The 14,536-nt window shown below is 46.5% G+C and overlaps 1 protein-coding gene across 1 annotated transcript in view; it reads right to left on the bottom strand.

Moving 5' to 3' along the window:
- Positions 1-236: 236 nt before the first annotated feature.
- The window catches only part of FAM171A1 (family with sequence similarity 171 member A1), a 160,225-nt gene continuing 145,925 nt past the window's right edge, over positions 237-14,536 (bottom strand). Inside the window, exons 6-8 of the mRNA XM_003257677.2 lie at positions 9,659-9,775; positions 4,600-4,714; positions 237-3,195 (exon numbers count right to left, since the gene is read on the bottom strand). Coding sequence (XP_003257725.2) covers positions 1,509-3,195; positions 4,600-4,714; positions 9,659-9,775 — 1,919 coding nt within the window. The 3' untranslated portion in view covers positions 237-1,508. The remainder of the gene's footprint in view (positions 3,196-4,599; positions 4,715-9,658; positions 9,776-14,536) is intronic.

Raw genomic sequence — 14,536 nt, 5'->3', positions numbered from 1 at the left:
TCAGCCTCTCAAGTAGTGGGGACTACAGGCATGAGCCACTACAACCAGGTAATTAAAAAAAATTTTTTTTGTAGAGATGGGCTCATGTGATCCTGAGCTCAAGTGATCCTCCCGCTTCGGCCTCCCAAAGTGCTGGGATTACAGGTGTGAGTCACCATGCTTGGCCCGACAAAGTCTTAATAACAACTTTGAAACAGATAATGACTCAGAATGAATTCAAATGACCACAAGGACAGTTTTCCTTTTCTTCAGAGTTTATTTTGAATTTTCATTTTTGGATAACCAAGCAGCTCTTTAAGAAGAATGCACAGAAGAGTCATTCTGGCACTTTTGGATAGTACATAAGATTTTCTTTTTTTTTTTTAAATTTTTTTTAATAGTCACATTCAGCTCACTTGCTCAAACCAGACTCCCACGTTGGGTGAGCAAGATGAGCCCATAGGATTCCAGAGTTAATACATAACCGTATATACAAACAGCCAAAAAACCATAATGGTGCCACAGGGATGGAGCAGGGAAGGGCATCTCTAATGTGTCCTCTAGTCTATCTTCGCTAAACAGAACCCACGTTACACATGATAACTAGAGAGCACACTGTGTTGAAATGAGGATGCTGACCCCAAATGGCACTTGGCAGCATGCAGTTTAAAGCAAAAGGGACATCCTTTAATAACTGTATAAAATCCAGGCAGTTCCATTAAAGGGGTTAAGAAAACCAACAACAACAAAAAGCGAGGGACTGTCTGTTGTCACTGTAAAAAAGGCACTTGGAGTTAATGGGACCAGGATTGGAGGACTCTTAGCTGATACAGATTTCAGTACGATTTCATTAAAAGGCTTGGATGTTAAGAGAGGACACTCAGCGGTTCCTGAAGGGAGATGCTGAGATGGACCGCTGAGAAGCAGAACAGATGAACACAAAGGAATCAAATCTTTACAACCAAATTGCATTTAAGCGACAACAAAAGAAGGCAAACCCCAAAACGCAACCTAACCAAAGCAAACTCTAAGCAAAATCAGACAACGAAGCAGCGATGCATAGCTTTCCTTTGAGAGAACGCATACCTTGAGACGCTACGTGCCAACCTAAGTTCTCAACGACAGCTTCACAGTAGGATTATTGTGATAAAAATGACTCAAGCGATGCAAAAAGTTTCATCTGTTCCCAGAATCGGAGGGAGAACTGAGGTGATCGTTAGAGCATAGCGACATCACGTGTGGTTTCTTAATGTCCCTGGTGGCGGATACGCCAAGTCCCTGGAAGGACATCTGGACACCACTTTCAGCCACCTCCTTGCAGGGGCGACATCCGCCAAAGTCATCCTTTATTCCGAGTAATAACTTTAATTCCTTTCTAACATTTACACGGCAAACAGGAATGCAGTAAACATCCACGTCCGTCCCACGGCGGGGCTGCCGTTCCGTTTCCTCCACGAACGGGTACGCGCTTCCATGAGAAAGGATATTTGGCAATTTTATATTCCACAGTCAGGTGGGTCTGCGATAGCTCATTTAATGTTAAACGCCATCAGGGGCCTCTCCTCCCGTTTCTGCCAGGGGCTTTTCTTATCTTCTCCTTGGTCATCATCATCATCGTCTTCCTCTTCCTCGTGGGCAGATCTTCTCTGGTGGGGGCTGGCTGCTGGCTCCGGGGGGGCACCTGCAGTCCGTCTGGTCGTCTCCTCCTGCAGGCTGGGCAGCTGGCCACCACTTCTCCGACTCGACCCCTCCAGCAAGCATCGCAGGGCACTGTCCTCGGGGGTACAGACTGTGGTCCCACACTCGCTGCCACTCTGTTCCACGTCATCCAGGTACACGAGCTGCGTGTAGGCCGTGCTGTCTGGGGCTCGAGGCTCTTTGTGCTGGTGCTCTTGGACGGGCGGGTAGCTCTGCTGCAGAGACAAAGCATCTCCCCTTCCCTTCCGGGCTGATTTTGGTTCATTCATATCTACGCCAGAGTCCAAACTGGCATCATTACTTCCGTTCCTTCCAGCTCTTTGGAGATCAATGTATGAATGTCTAACGTGAGCGTTGGACCTGCCATCCAAGGAGACAAACCACGCCCGGGGGTGTGGAAGCGGCTTCCCACCCCCAAGCTCCATCAGCGCCTTTTCAGTCAGGAGCTGCACCTCACTGTTCATCTGAGCCAAAGCCGCATCGTTCAGGGAAGCTGGGATGGAGAGAGACTCCGACATGGATGCGTTCTGAGGGCTCCACTCCCGGGTGCCCGCGTCCTGCAGGTGCTGCTGAGAGATGGCCTGGGAAGACAGGGGCTGGGGCTGGATCTGTGAGGACGGGTGTGGGAAGATCCCGGCATGGGGATTGGACAGCTCAGCCTGTAGTCTTTCTATCTCAAGCTGCTGATCAGCTGGGACGACCAGGGGCTGGCTGACATAGGAGTGGTCCCCGGGGAGCTTCATATAATGAGCTGGGATGACCAAGGCGGGCAGTACTTTCCTGTAAACGCTGTCATTGACCTGGTCGACAGAACTGCAGCAGATTAACTGGCCGGGCCGTGGGAAGGACGTAGGTCTCTCGAGGTGATCTACTGATCGCGACATCATACATTCAGTGGGTCTGCGGTCCAGCAGCTGTTCTTTCTCAGGCGATGAAGGCGCGGGGTACAGATGTTCCTGAATGGTGAGTTTGCTTCCCGTGGAGGCTGGACCTTCTCTGTCCTGCTTTTCAAATAAAGGCTGTGGGAGCACGGTGTTGTAGCTACCCCTGTAGTCATCATTGCCGGAGGACTCGTAGCCTTCTCTTTCCATAGATTTTCTTGCCTTTAAGGGAAAAACCTCCACTGACTTATGGTAGTCTTTTCCCAGCGTCCCACTTGGCGTGAGGTTATCAAAGGAGATCTGGCTTTTATCCTCTTCCTTGCAAGAGAGGAGCTCCTCCCGGGAGCTAAATTCCTGGGAGGTGCTGTAGGAGAGCTTGAGCATGGGGGTGTGCAGGTCCCCTTCGCCACCCGGAGACATCATTTCCAAATGGACTCCACTCATCAGCTCCTTCGTGCCGGGGGCCTCGGGGCGGCCGTGGCTGGTGACGGACAGCGGGCCAGGGAATTCTGACGCTCGGCGTGAAAACAGCAAGTTGATGTGTGACATGGACGTGGACTGGTCTCTTTTGGAACTCTCCAGTCCTGCAGGGAGCTGCAGTTTTCTGTGGTGCTGACGAGGTTTCAAGCACTTCCTCCTGTGCCCGAAGACACAATCCAAAGCCAAAGATTAGTGATTCTCACAATGGAAAAGTTTCAAGTTTCAGGTAAAACCCTAATTCTCAATTTCCATGGGGAGAGACAAGACAAAACAAGTCAGCAGCAGCCAAAAGCCTTCTCACCCCACACCCTGTCCTTTTTTTTTTTTTTTTTTTTTTTTTGAGACAGCGTCTTGCTCTGTCGCCCAGGTTGGAGTACAGTGGTATGATCATAGCTCACTGCAGCCTTGACCTCGTGGGCTCAAGTGATCCTCCCACCTCAGCCTCCCGAGCAGCTGGGACCGCAGGCACATGCCACCATGCCCAGCTACTTTTTGACTTTTAGTTTTTTGTAGAGATGGGGTCTCCCTGTGTTGCCCAGGCTGGTCTTAAACTCCTGGCCTCAAGCAATCCTCCCCCTTCAGCCTCCCAAAATGCTAGGCCACCATGCCTGGCTCTTATCCTTATTTTACCCTCATTAGAGTAGGATAATCCAGAGATTTCATCTTCAATGTCTGCAGAGCCCTTTGCCTAAATGAATTAAATGTATGACATACATTTTTCTATGACTTAAAAAAGTCAACAACTTATTAAAGAGTGTCAAACGTGACTAAAATGCTTTGTATTTTTAAAAATAAAATTTTTCCTCTATAATGCCTTTTTTAAAATAGCTAAACTTAGAGGCTTTTATAAGCCAAGTTACTTATTTCAAAGGGGTTACTCAAGAGTTGACAACAAATATTCTTGCAAACTGAACAGACACGGCATCTAAATAAGAATAATTTCTTTTTTGAGATGGAGTCTTGCTCTGTTGCCCAGGCTGGAGTACAGTGGTGCAATCTTGGCTCACTGCAACCTCTGCCTTCTGGGTCCAAGCAATTCTCCTGCCTCAGCCTCCCAAGTAGCTGGGATTATAGGCGTGTGCCACCATGCCCAGCTAATTTTTGTATTTTTGGTAGAAACGGAGTTTCACCATGTTGGCCAGGCTGGTCTCGAACTTCTGACCTCAAGTGATCCGCCCACCTTGGCCTCCTAAAGTGCTGGGATTACAGGTGTGAGCCAACGTCCCTGGCCCAAAGAAGAAGAGTTCTGCTTTGCCCTTGAGAGTATCATCTCTTAACCAGTGTTCAGGAATACTCTGAATAAATCATATGACCACTGTTAAACTCTTTTTCATAACTCCCCTTCTAAGCAATGTTATCCACGCAGCATGCTTTACACATACTATTTGTTAAGTTGCAACTTAGATCACAAATGTGAGTTCTTACTTTTTCATGGGAAGAAAAAGTACTTCAATTTAGAAAAATTAAAAAAAAAACCCACCTCCATATCAATGCTTCTAAGTATCAATTGCCCAAGAAATTGTGAATTAAAAAAGATATTGCCAAAATGGTAACACTTTACCTGCAATAATATAAAAGGAGACACAGCAAAACCAAAAGTATGAAAGCCATTCCTCCTAAAATGGCCAAAAGAAACACCGTGTGATACGTGGTAATGTCCTGTGTTACAACGGGACCTAGAAGGTCAGAAAATGGCATTTAGAGTTTTGAACACCTTTAACTCAAAAGAGGGATCATTCATTGAGAACGCAGTGTCTGGTGCTTACTCTTCTTGGCTGGGGCATGGAGCAGTGGTCAGAGGAAAACACCCTTGGATCACGCACTTGGGGTACCACCAGCATTGCATTAGTGATTAGCCTGACTATTATGGAAGCTCCCATGGCCAGGAGAACTTGGAATACTCAAAGACGAGATGTGGTTACGTCAAGGGCCCCTCCTAAGCGGAGAAGTGAGCCACACTTGGTAGCGTGTGCTGCATTTGAAATACATGACCTTTTAATTTTAATTTTTTTTTTTTTGAGACAGGGTCTCATTCTGTCACCCAGGCTGGAGCGCAGTGATGCAATCATGGCTTACTGTAGTCTTGACCTCCTGGGCTCCATCAATCCTCCTGCCTCAGCCTACAGAATAGCTGGGACTACAGGCACACACCACCAAACCTGGCTAATTTTTGTATATTTTTTTAGAGGCAGTGCTCTCACTATGTTGCCCAGGTGGGTCTTGAACTCCTGAGTTCAAGCAATCCACCCGCCTTGGCCTACTAAAGTGCTGGGATTATAGGCATGAGCCACGGTGCCCAACCATGTGATCTTTTCATACAAGAAAATGAATGCATGACGGTATAATGACTGGGACTCTCACCTTCAGAAAGATGGCCTGACTATCTGGGAATTTTATACTGCAGGGAAAAAAAAACCTACAAAGTTTTATACTTGCCTTTCCCGGGCAGTCAATCATTACGGTCTGGAGAGCCCTTAGCCCAAATGAATCAGTTTAAATGTATGACATAAATTTCCTGTGACTTAAAAAAGTCAGCAACTTTTAAAACTTAATACAGGTATCAAATATGACTAAAATGATATCCATCTTTAAAAACAAGATCTTTCTCTACAATGCCTTTTCAAAATAGCTAACCTTACATGGCCACAGATCTCTTTAGAACTTACACGTAAGGTTACCAAAGATAAAAATATTTTAAGTTTATGTTGTAAAAAATCCTAAGAGGTAGCTTAACTCACATTTTATGTTCCACAGTAGTACAAATCTATCTTAATGTTACTAACAACAGATCAACGACAACAAAAACCTCCCCACATTCCAATATTTAGGTATTTATTGGTGTCCGAGTTTCCTGGCAGTGTATGAATACATGGGTCGAAATGAACTGGCCTCATATTATTTCAGGGTAGCATGGTTATGATTATTAAACACCACAGACACCCATTTGCTTATTTTTGATTTTTGATATTCTAAGACATAGATTTCTTTAAAAATATTCTTAAGGGGACAAATCTCCTAATTTAAGACCTAGATAAACCCAAGACTTACCAGTTTTTGAAAATAGTGATGTTACTTAAATTCACAAGAAACACCATTCTCTTTCAGATGTAATTACTTCAGTGGAGTGCGAGGAGGGGGTTAAAGTTTACAAAAATTGGAAAAATAACTGACAATTAGATACTGGCTTACTTGTTCAGAGAAACAATTTTTTTTTTTTTTTTTTTGAGACGGAGTCTTTGCTCTGTCACCCAGGCTAGAGTGCAGTGGTGCGATCTCAGCTCATTGTAACCTCTGCCTCCCGGGTTTAAGCGATTCTCCTGCCTCAGCCTCCTGAGTAGCTGGGATTATAGGCGCCCGCCACCACGCCTGGCTAATTTTTGTAAGTAGAGATGGGGTTTCACCATATTGGCCAGGCTGGTCTCGAACTCCTGACCTCGTCATCCACCTGCCTCGTCCTCCCAAAGTGCTGGGATTACAGGCGTGAGCCATCGCACCCAGCCCAGAGAAACAATTTTTTCATGCAAAGACAATTTCCACGGATGTAGCAAAGCTTTGTCAGGAGTCACCAAGAAACTTAGGGTACACATAAAAGTATTTCCAAATACTGATGCTTCGTCCTTTAAGTACTCAAAACATTATTTTTTTGTTTTGTTTTGTTTTGAGATGGAGTCTCACTCTATTATTCAGGCTGGAGTGCAGTGGCACGATCTGGGCTCACTGCAACCTCTGCCTCCCAGGTTCGAGCAATTCTCCTGCCTCAGCCTCCCGAGTAGCTGGGACTGCAGGCGTATGCCACCGTGCCTGGCAAATTTTTTGTATTTTTAGTAGAGACAGGGTTTCAACGTGTTAGCCAGGATGGTCTTGATCTCCTGACCTCATGATTCGCCCACCTTGGCCTCCCAAAGTCCTGGGATTACAGGTGTGAGCCACCGCGCCTGGCCAGCATTATTGTTTTAATCTCTGCCAGTACAATTCTTTATAAAATTCACAGCTATACTTCACTTCAAGGAGTTAAGGAACATATCCCAAATTATTTTGATGTTGCTTTTGAGTTCATGAAAGCCTAATATTAGTATAATTTGTTGTAATAAAGGCGGGTTGTGAGATAACTGACATATGTATCCCCACATTAAATACCATCAGAGGCTGTAGTGGGTATGCTTTGTGTTATTTTTGAGATGGGGTCTCACTCTGTCACCTAGGCTGGAGTGCAGTGACACGATCATAGCTCACTGCAGCCTTGAACTCCTGAGCTCATGGGATCCTCCTGCCTCAGCCTCTCAAGAAACTGGGATTACAGGTGAATGCTACCATCACTGGCTAATTTAAAAAAATTTTTTTTAGAGATGGGGTCTTGCTGTGTTGCCCAGGCTGGTCTTGAACTCCTGGGCTCAAGAGATCATCCTGCCTTGCCTCCCAAAGTGCTGGGATTACAGGCGTGAGCTACCATGCCCTGGCCTGTGTATGCTTTTTATAGCCTTGAGTCTCTTCCTTCACTGCTAGGAAGCTCTCAGGGGAGCTATGTCTGGCAGTTCCTTCATGCTGCCTTACAAAAGCATACACTAGCCGGGCGCAGTGGCTCATGCCTGTAATTTCAGCACTTTGGGAGGCTGAGGTGGGTGGATCACCTGAGGTCAGAAGTTCAAGACCACCCTGACCAACATGGTGAAACCCCGTCTCTACTAAAATACAAAATTAGCCAGGTGTGGTGGCAGACACCTGTAATCTCAGCTACTCCGGAGTCTGAGGCAGGATAATCGCTTGAACCCAGGAGGCGGAGGTGGCAATGAGCTGAGATCATGCCATTGCACTCCAGCCTGGGCAACAAGAACAAAACTCTGTCTCAAAAAAACAAACAAACAACAACAACAAAACCAAAACACACAAAAAAACAAAAGCATATACTGACATACACTGATCTACTGCATGATGGGAAAACTGATAGCTGAGACTGTTTGAAATACATCTCAAATTAAAGTTCATTCTAACGCGTGGGCTTTATGGCATTTATTTTGGTACTTAAGACGTTTCTTTTCCTTCCTTTGTTCCTCTTCAGTCATAATCTACGTATTTCAGATTCAGAGAATGGGGCATTTCTGTGTGTGGTTCATGCTTATATCACTACAAAAACAATAGCATCAAGGGAAATGCATTACTCTTTTTTTTTTTTTTTGAGATGGTGTCTTGCTCTGTCGCCCAGGCTGGAGTGCAGTGGCACGATCTCGGCTCACTGCGACCTCTGCCTCCCGGGTTCAAGTGATTCTCCTGCCTCAGCCTCCCAAGTAGCTGGGACTACAGGCGTGTGCCACCACGCCCAGCTAATTTTTGTATTTTGAGTAGAGATGGGGTTTCACCACGTTGGCCAGGATGGTCTCAATCTCCTGACCTCCTGATCCACCCTCCTTGGCCTCCCAAAGTGCTGGGATTACAGGCATGAGCCACCACGCCCGGCTAAGGGAAACACATTACTCTTAAAACAGATGTGAAGTGTAGATTTTCTTAGTATATAAAGTCATAGTATATATAAAGTATATAAAGTCTTAGTATATATAAAGTCATTGTAACACATTTTTCCATTATAACACATTTTTCATTTTAACACATTTTTCCACATTTTCCATTGTAACACATTTTTCCACACCTGTTTAGGAAAGACCTCCATCAAATCAGTTACTTTGTGAGTCTAAGTGCTAATTCCAGTGATAATTCCATTGCTAAAATATTTGAACTTTCATTTTAGAACTGCCTTCATGGTTCATTTACAAGAGACACCTTTTAATCACAGCACATTTCGACCTAGCTAAGTCACCTACTTTATTCACCAGTCTTGAATGTGCATGACTTTCAGATGTCTTTAAAAAGAAAAATCATAAAGGTTTGCCATTTGAGCATAAAGATTTGCCACCAAGGAAGAGATTTACTAATGAAGGCAGAAGGCAGTCCAAGTAATATAGACTCTAAAGGCAGCTTCAGCAACAGAAGCTATTGCTGGAAATAATTCCCCTGAGATGACCATTTTGAAAACAAAACAAAACAAAACAAAAAAACCCACAACAATTCTAGAATATTTATGGGGGTAACATAGGTTAAAAAAATAAACTATTAGTCACATTCTGAAAGATATGCATTAATGCACATATCCTAAATGGAGGGGAAGACTCTCGCAGACACAAAGCAACTAGTTTGCGTTTAAGCCATTTTGGAAATGCCTCACCAGGCTTTTTGCCCCCAATGGTGACTTCCCGCTAGCATCTCTGTGGAGTGCTTTTCCCTACATGTGTGCCTATACCAGGCCACAGCTGTTTCAGGAATGAGGGAGGAGGTCTTGCTGGTCTCTGTGGGCTTTTGATGAAGAATTCCCTATGGCAGCTGTCTGAACAAAACAGCCACTCAAGACTATTTTCTATGCATTATTCTTACCCTAGATGGAAGATTTCCAACCAGAAGTCCCCCACCCCCGCGAAATACCTTCTTTACATCATTTCATTTTCAGACTTTTAACCATTTTTGAACAAGATGTGATCACCCTGCTGAAGTTATTTTCAAAAGCATACTTAGCCTGAACCCTCAAAGACCAAAGCAACTGATCCGCATCATCGCAAGTGTTGGCTCCGTGTTACCTGGGATGGGAGGGGACATGGCAGCCACCCAGTACCCCAACTGGGGGGCAATGTATGTCCACGTCAGCTGGCTGCCTTCCTGGTGCACAAGACCCAGACCGCTCTTCAGCCACGTTCCTGTGGAATTGAGAAAGAGATGTTAGCTACAAGCACACCAAGCTCCTTTGTAAGGCTTGAGCATATTGTAAAAGTCATCTTAAATATCTTAAATGTCATGTTTATGACCTATAAGATAACCAAGATGGCCAAAGTGTCATCTAGGGACCCCAAGCAGCTTTCTGGAGAAATTCTTTTCAATTTCCTTTCAGGGAAAGATAAGCAACTTTAGCGTTCTTTTGCCTTCTCAATTAAATTACTTTCAGCCACTTTATCAAACGCCCCTGCTTCCAAACACAGATGATTTTAGCAGAAGCCTTTGGAACTCAGAAGCAGAATAAAGGCAGCATGATGGGGGCTGGTCGGAGTGAAAAGAGAGGGGGAAATCTGGCTCCATTCAAGCTCTTTGTCCTTAAGCAAATTTTCTATCCAGAACTGCAGACTGGCTATATCAGAATTACCTAGGGGTGTTTTGAAAAAATAGATCCCTTCATCCAATCTTTGCAAATTCTCACCCAGTAACCCTGGCTTTGGTGAGCATTTTTAAAAGCTTCCAGTTTGTTCCAATGCTGGGAAACACCAAATACATCAAGGTCCCTGCTGCATCTTCCAGTTATTACTTTAGCTAGCATTTGAAAGTAACGAGCACCTGCTATGCAGTAGCTATTCGCAGCACACATGTCTTACAATACACCATCTATAATTCTCACCACAACACTGAAGACTGGTGAGTTATAAAACTTTTCCAAGGCCTCTTGGTGGCCGGGAGCAGAGTGGGATAGAACCTGGGGCTGCCTGACCTCAAGGCTGTGCTATTTCTTCTGCTCTACCAGGCTGCACTTCCTAGAAACCTTCCCAGCATTTGATTGCATTTTTACTTTGTGAAGTTTCTAGGAGCAAACTCATTGAAGAGGATGAACTTGCCCGAGGTTGTTGGGCTATTTCCCAGCCAAAAATGGATGCCTTTTCCTGGGCTCACCTGCAGAGAGCCTTGCTCTGAGGCCTGCGATGGTAGCTGTGGGCAGAAGGCCAGGGAGAGGCTGGGCGAACCTCTAGACGGCCCCCGCACCCACTCCGACCTATCAGCATGGAGATGTCCCGGCATCCACAGGGCTCCTGTGCAGCTCACCTCTCTCCTATAATCACCCTCACCTGAAATGGCCACGTGGGCGACCCTGTGGCTCTAAGGCCTAAATAGACCAGCTGTGCACCAAATGCAGGCATGCGTCATTTAACAGGGATACATTCTGAAAATGCATTGTTCATAGCTGTGCAAACATCATAGGGTGTCCTTATGCAAACCTAGATGGTACCGCCTCCTACACACCTGGGCCACACGGTCTAACCCACTGCTCCTAGGCTACAAACCCATACATCATGCGACTGCACTGAATACCATAGGCCATCACACAATGGGAAGTATCTGTGTATCTAAACATAGAAAAGGTACAGTAAAAATACAGAATTATAGTCTTATGGGATCACCATTGTATATGTAGTTCATCTTTGACCCAATCATCATCCTGTGACTCATGCCTCTATTCTACCCAAATGCTTGCCTTGCATACACGCCTCATGCAGAGGTGGCAGTAATGGATTTTTATTCCCCCTGAAGAAAGAAACAATACTTGGGCTGCTTCGAGGCCTTATCAGTTGCCATAGCAACATTCAAATGCAGTGGGTGGAAAGATGCCCTTGGTGATGCCTCCCCTGGCAGCCGCTCCTCTGCTCACACGGCAGTGGCACACAGTGGGCAGGTGGGACAGGTCAGGCACCAGCGAGGGCTCGACATCTCCCCCTTCCCATGCCACAGGCTGGATTACTGCACCAGCGGGTTTGGGCTCCAGAAAGAGCAGAATGTAAGCAAGGTTTTGCAAACAGGTATGAGGGCAGGGATGCCCGGTCCTGGTCCATTTCCCGAAGCACACCCTCCTAGAGATCACTCTGTTCTACAGGGCTACTGTACTAGAGGAGCGACAACGTAAGATGTTTGACACATTGAGGAAAAGGGACTGGGCATGGTGGCTCACGCCTATAATCCCAGCACTTTGGGAGGTCAAGGTGGGAGGATCACTTGAAGACAGGAGTTCGAGACCAGCCTGGGCAACAGAGTGAGACCCCATCTCTACAAAAAATAATTTTAAAAAGTAAGAAAACGGTTTTCTCTGATGGTAAGAAAGCTTCCTCGAAGGTAGAGAATGTTTACGACTGCTCCTACTCCCGCTCCAGGCTTGGTGCCCGTTCAGCTCATGACTTACACATCGTATCCCCTCCCCAGAGCTGGCCCACTATAGTGATGCTCTCAGCCTCTCTGCATCAGCCAGGAAATGGCTGTGCATTCTTTGGTTTGCTGTTTTCCCCACATTAGATTGTTGAGTCACTGCTCATCAAACAGAGCAGATTCTGGGTTAGGCTAAACGTGACCCAGAGGGTGAGAGCTGGAAGCAGAGTAAGTCCTGCTCATTCATGAGTGCACACCTGCCTTTCTCCTGCCTTTCTCCCTAAGTTGCCTTTCCCTTCTATAACACACAATAATCAATTGAAACAGACTTTAAAAAATAGCTCCACATTGGCTGGGGGTGGTGGCTCATGCCTGTAATCCCAGCACTTTGGGAGGCTGAGGCTGGTGGATCACTTGAGGTCAGGAGTTTGAGACCAGTCTGAGCACCACAGCAAAACCCCATCTCTACTAAAACTACAAAAATTAGCTGGGTGTGGTGGCTCACACCTGTAGTTCCAGCAACTGGGGAGGCTGAGGCAGGAGAATCACTCGAACCTGCGAGGCGGAGGTTGCGGTGAGCCGAGATTGCACCACTGCACTCCAGCCTGGGCGACAGAGCAAGACTCTATCTCAAAAAAAAAAAAAAGAAAGAAAAAAGGAAAAAAACCTCCACATTACATTTGGGACAAGCCTAGTGGGTGACCACATATACAGACCCCACCAGACTAATGAGTCCCCAAGTTCACTCTGGAGGGCCTGCAGTCCAGCAGTGGTGCTGGTGGAGGCCAGAAAGTCCACTGGCTGAAGAAGACATAGCTGCTTGGAGGGTCACCTGGGGTGGGTGTAGAAGGCTTGAGATGAGTTTAGTTTTGATGAACAGGCAGGGGTTGTCAGTGATGGGGAGAGATGGAGCAGGGCGGGAGCCAGGAGAAAGAGGAGGAGGACATTCTGCCCAGGGATCAGTGTGCACAAAGGCCTGGCGTGGTGGGCATGGATGACATGTGAGGATGGAAGTGCGGATGGGAGCATGGAGGCCCCGGGTGAACAGGATGGAGCAGCTGTGCCCGGGCTGGAAAGGAGTTTGGCATCCATCTGGGACGAGCTTCACACCCCAATTGCTGCAGGAGGCCATGGGGGGACCTGGAAATGGAGGCACACATGGTTGGAGCTTCTCCCACCTCCTTCCCCTCTTCTACCCCCATAGGGTTTGGCTGTGTCCCCACCCAGATCTCATCTTGAATTGTAGCTCCCACAATTCCTGCATGTTGTGGGAGGCACCTGGTGGGAGAAAACTGCATCATGGAGGCAGGTCTTTCCTATGCTATTCTTGTGATAGTGAATAAGTCTCAGGAGATCTAATGGTTTTATAAGGGGGAGTTTCCCTTTGCAAGTTTTCTCTCTTGCCTGCCACCATGTAAGATGTGCCTTTTGCCTTCCGCCATGATTGTGAGGCCTCCCCAGCCATGTGGAACTGTGAGTCGATTAAACCTCTTTTTCTTTATAAATTTCCCAGTCTCAGGTATGTCTTTATCAGCAGTGTGAAAACAGACTAATACAGTCCCCAATGTCCTCTTTAGTTCCTGCCAGGCAGTCTTCACAATGCACACCTCACCCATTCTGCGACTTTGCCTGCAAATGTAGCTCCAACCTCATATAGTTTTTCTCTCTTCCAAAAATCTACCCAGTCTTTCAAGATTCAAATCAAGCCCAGTGTTTTTCCAGAGGACTTTCTAGGACACATGGGTCTTCCGTGTCTCGGCACATCCTGGGCAAGTGTTACTGCATCATCCATTTGCCAAAAACACACGTTGCCTTCCGTGGCTAGCCTGTGGCCCTCAGTCTTATCTCCTTTCTCAGATTGTAAACTCCATGGGTGTGGCCTGTGTCTTGCGTTCCTTTTGTTTTCTTCTCAGCACCTAGAGATATGCATAGAGTAGGAACTCCAGAGAACTTCAGGATGAGTGGAAGCTACAGGTGCAATCAAAAAATAATATCTGGTAACCTGTGAAAGGCTGGGTGCGGTAGGCAGGGAAGGATATCCCCATGGCAGTGTGACCACGCCTGAGATGCTGCCCTTTCAAACTAAAGGGAACAGAACCAGCTGGGGAAGAGCCTCCCATGGCTAAAGTGTGACACTCTTTGGGGATTCAACAATCATGCTGTCACTGGCAAAAGCATTTCATGCTTTCCGTGTTTTGTGGGAGGAAATAAGCTCCAGAGAGTATGAGAATTAGCAAATTATGTACTAGAAACACATGTTTCTCACGGCAGAATCCTGATGCCACTGTGGGATGCAGACAGTTTCACCACTGGAGCAGCAGGCACCAGGGCCAGGATTCTTTACTGGTGGTACCGGATGGCAGAGCACACAGGCCTCTGCAAAGTCTCTTCTGCTGAATATGGGATCGCTGGGTGTTACAACCAGGAAGGGTGTCCTTTCATCACGCGGTGAGAGCCTTGGGCACTGCTGAGACAGAGCAAGGGAGGAACCAGGTTGTTCCTGCTGCACGGACCAAAGAAAGCTCCACGGCAAGGCCTCTCAAGTCAGCCCACCTGCCCCT

The sequence above is a fragment of the Nomascus leucogenys genome, chromosome 9, assembly GCF_006542625.1.
Source record: "Nomascus leucogenys isolate Asia chromosome 9, Asia_NLE_v1, whole genome shotgun sequence".
Taxonomy (NCBI): domain Eukaryota; kingdom Metazoa; phylum Chordata; class Mammalia; order Primates; family Hylobatidae; genus Nomascus; species Nomascus leucogenys.
This window is presented reverse-complemented; position numbering and strand designations above follow the sequence as displayed.